The sequence below is a fragment of the Meleagris gallopavo genome, unplaced genomic scaffold, assembly GCF_000146605.3.
Source record: "Meleagris gallopavo isolate NT-WF06-2002-E0010 breed Aviagen turkey brand Nicholas breeding stock unplaced genomic scaffold, Turkey_5.1 ChrUn_random_7180001862748, whole genome shotgun sequence".
Taxonomy (NCBI): domain Eukaryota; kingdom Metazoa; phylum Chordata; class Aves; order Galliformes; family Phasianidae; genus Meleagris; species Meleagris gallopavo.
In genome coordinates, this window is record NW_011128327.1 from 1 (window position 1) to 2,861 (window position 2,861).

Below are 2,861 nucleotides of genomic sequence, written 5' to 3' on the forward strand. Positions count from 1 at the left end.
AAAATGGCCACACCCACCAAAATGGCTCCACCCACCCCCAATGGCTCCGCCCATTCAGCCACAGCTCCCTAACCCCTCCCGGTTCTCTTTGCTCCGCCCACACACCCAGAACTCCCCCCTCCACAGCTCCCCCTGCCTGCAGGACAAGGGGATGGGGCTGGAGCTGGGGACAGAGATGGGACAAAGGCAGAAAGAGCAGTGGGAATGGGGACAGGGATGGGGATGGGAACAGACACCAAGGGGACACCACCCCCAGATGCGGCGAACCCCAAAAAGCCATCACAGGACACCGATGTCACTGCAGTGCCACACTCTGATCCCAGGAGGTGACACAGGGACACCCCGCTGCACCCCCTCCAACGTTACAGTGTCACTGCTAGGGACAGGCGGCCGGGGGGGGCTTGGTGTCCTCCACCTGGATGAAGAGTGCTGGAAGAGAAAAAGGAGTGATGCTATGTGACGATGTGACAACGTGGCAGCGGTCTCACAGTGCCCTCTGCCAAGTGCCACGCGCTATGGGAAGCCCTCGTGTCACCCAGAAGCACATCTGTGGGATGGTCTCAGTGTCCCCAGCCCTGTCCCTGCAGCATCACAGCTCCTCACCGGTGGCCTCGGCGTACAGCGTGTCCCCTTTGGTGTCACGCACACAGCAGGAAAGGAAGATTTTGCGTCCCTCGTGCCGCTCCAAGCGGCTGTCGGCCATCACCACAGCACCCACTGGCATGGGGCTGAGGGACAAGGAGGGGACAAATGTGTGGGGCTGGGAAGAGATGGGGATGGAGGAAGAAAGAGGAGCGGGGTAAGGACAGCTGGGAATGGGGACAAGGACAGGGGTGGGGACAGGGATGGGAATGAGGATAGGGCGGGGGGACAATGACGCAGTGTCCCCCGAAGCGTGGGGACACTCGTAGGGACACTCTGAAGTGACGTCCCCACACAGTGACACTCACGCCAGGTAGCTGATGCTCAGCTTGGCCGTCATCACCGACGTTTTGGCCACCGCCAGCGCGCACGTCCCCACCGTGGTGTCAATGAGAGTGGCGATGGCACCACCGTGCGTGAAGCTGAGGGGACACGGTGAGCACACGGGGACAGGGATGAGGATGGGGATGGGGACACGGCGTCACCTACCCGTGGTGGCCCTCCAGGTAGGGTCCCAGCTGGCACAGGCACTGCGTGCGGTGGCCGGAGGCATGCAGGAAGATGGCGTACTCAAAGCCAGCACCCTCTGTATCCAAGTTGCGCAGGAACAGCCGCGGCCCCGGCCCCGTCACCGGCCCCACCACCATCTGCTGCACCTCTGTCAACAGGACATGGTGTTGGTGACACAATGTGGGTGACAGGGTGTGGGTGACACAGTGTGACACAGCGTGACACACTGTGGGTGACACGGTGTGGTAATACAGCGTTGATGACACAACGTGGGTGACACGGTGTGGGTGACACCGTGTCAGTGACACGGCGTGGGTAACATGTGGCTGACACAGCGCTGGTGACACCACGATAATGTCACAGTGTGTCACCGACGCAGTGTCACAGTGTTGGTGACACTGTGGCTGACAAAGTGCAGGTGACACTGCGTCGGTGACACAGTGTGGGTGACGCTGTCAGTATCACAGTGTTGGTGGTGCCACGTTGGTGACACGGTGTCGGTGCCCACCGCGTTGGTGACACAGTGCTGAGGACACAAGGTGGCTGACACAGCACAAGGGACAATCGTGGTCACCTGGGAGGTGCTCAAGTCCGCGGCGGTAGGAGGGGATGCGGCGCCAGGAGCCGTCAGCAGCGCGGCGCAGCAGACGCTGGAACTGCTCACGCATGGCCACGCTCCACCCAGCATTGGGGACGGCCAAGTCCTGCGGGGACACCGAGCACAGAGCCTGCAGGGGCACACAGCAACGGGGACAAGGGGGACACAGACAGTCATGACAGTGCGATGCGGGGCTGCGGTGGCACCGTGTGGTGTGGGGACACCGGGGGCTTGGTGGCACAGCTGTGGGACGTTGAGATCATCGGGGGCATTTGGGGTTTGGATCACCGGCCCCAATCCCTCCCATCCTTCTCTGTTCCCTCCCGCCCCTGCCTCCCACCAGTGGCCCTCTTGTGTCACCAGGTTCCCAGGGTTGGGACATTTATGCCATGTCACAACACCCACAGCGTGCCTGGGCCCGTCACTGCCCTGGAGTGCCCTATGTCCTCATGTCTCCACCCTCTATCTCCATGTTACTGCTCCACATCCCTGCGTCACCTCCCCTTGTCCCCATGTCATCAGCCAATGTCCTCATGTCACCAAGCAATATCCCCATGTCACCACCCCGTGTCCCCTGCTTGGCATCTGTGTCGCTGCCTGATGTCCTCATGCCCTGTCCCATGTCCCAGTGTCACTGCTTGATGTCCTGATGTCCCTACTCCACGTTCCCTTGTCCCTGCGCTGTCCCCGTGTCCCTGCTCTATGTCCCCATGCCCTCATCCAGCGTCCCCATGTCCTGGCTCTGTGTCCTCATTTCCGCCCCCGATGTCCCCATGCCACTATCTGATGCCACCACCACCTGTCCCCGTGTCCCTACGATCTCCCCGTGTCCCTACGACATCCCTACATCCCACTGATGTCCCCATATCCCCGCGATGTCCCCACGTCCCACCGATGTCCCCATAGCCCAGTGATGTCCCCACGTCCCACCGATGTCCCCATACCCCCGCACTCACCGTGGGGGGGACCCGGCACAACCCGTGGGCCACCACCGCGCGCACCCCGCCCGCAGCTCCGCCACATGGCGCGAGGTGACGTCACCGAGATGACGCAACTCCCGCGGCGACGTCACTCCGGCGCTGACGTCACTCCGCCCCCCGCGTGACCCCGC

At 62.5% G+C, this 2,861-nt stretch overlaps 1 protein-coding gene across 1 annotated transcript; it reads right to left on the reverse strand.

Moving 5' to 3' along the window:
- Window positions 1–295: 295 nt before the first annotated feature.
- On the reverse strand, window positions 296–2,855 carry LOC104915960 (acyl-coenzyme A thioesterase THEM4-like). The gene is given in 7 exon segments (XM_010726929.3): window positions 296–429; window positions 604–728; window positions 951–1,064; window positions 1,132–1,300; window positions 1,727–1,880; window positions 2,707–2,755; window positions 2,757–2,855. Coding segments are annotated over 7 exon segments (681 nt in total). The 5' UTR covers window positions 2,774–2,855; the 3' UTR covers window positions 296–376.
- Between the last annotated feature and the right edge of the window lie 6 nt (window positions 2,856–2,861).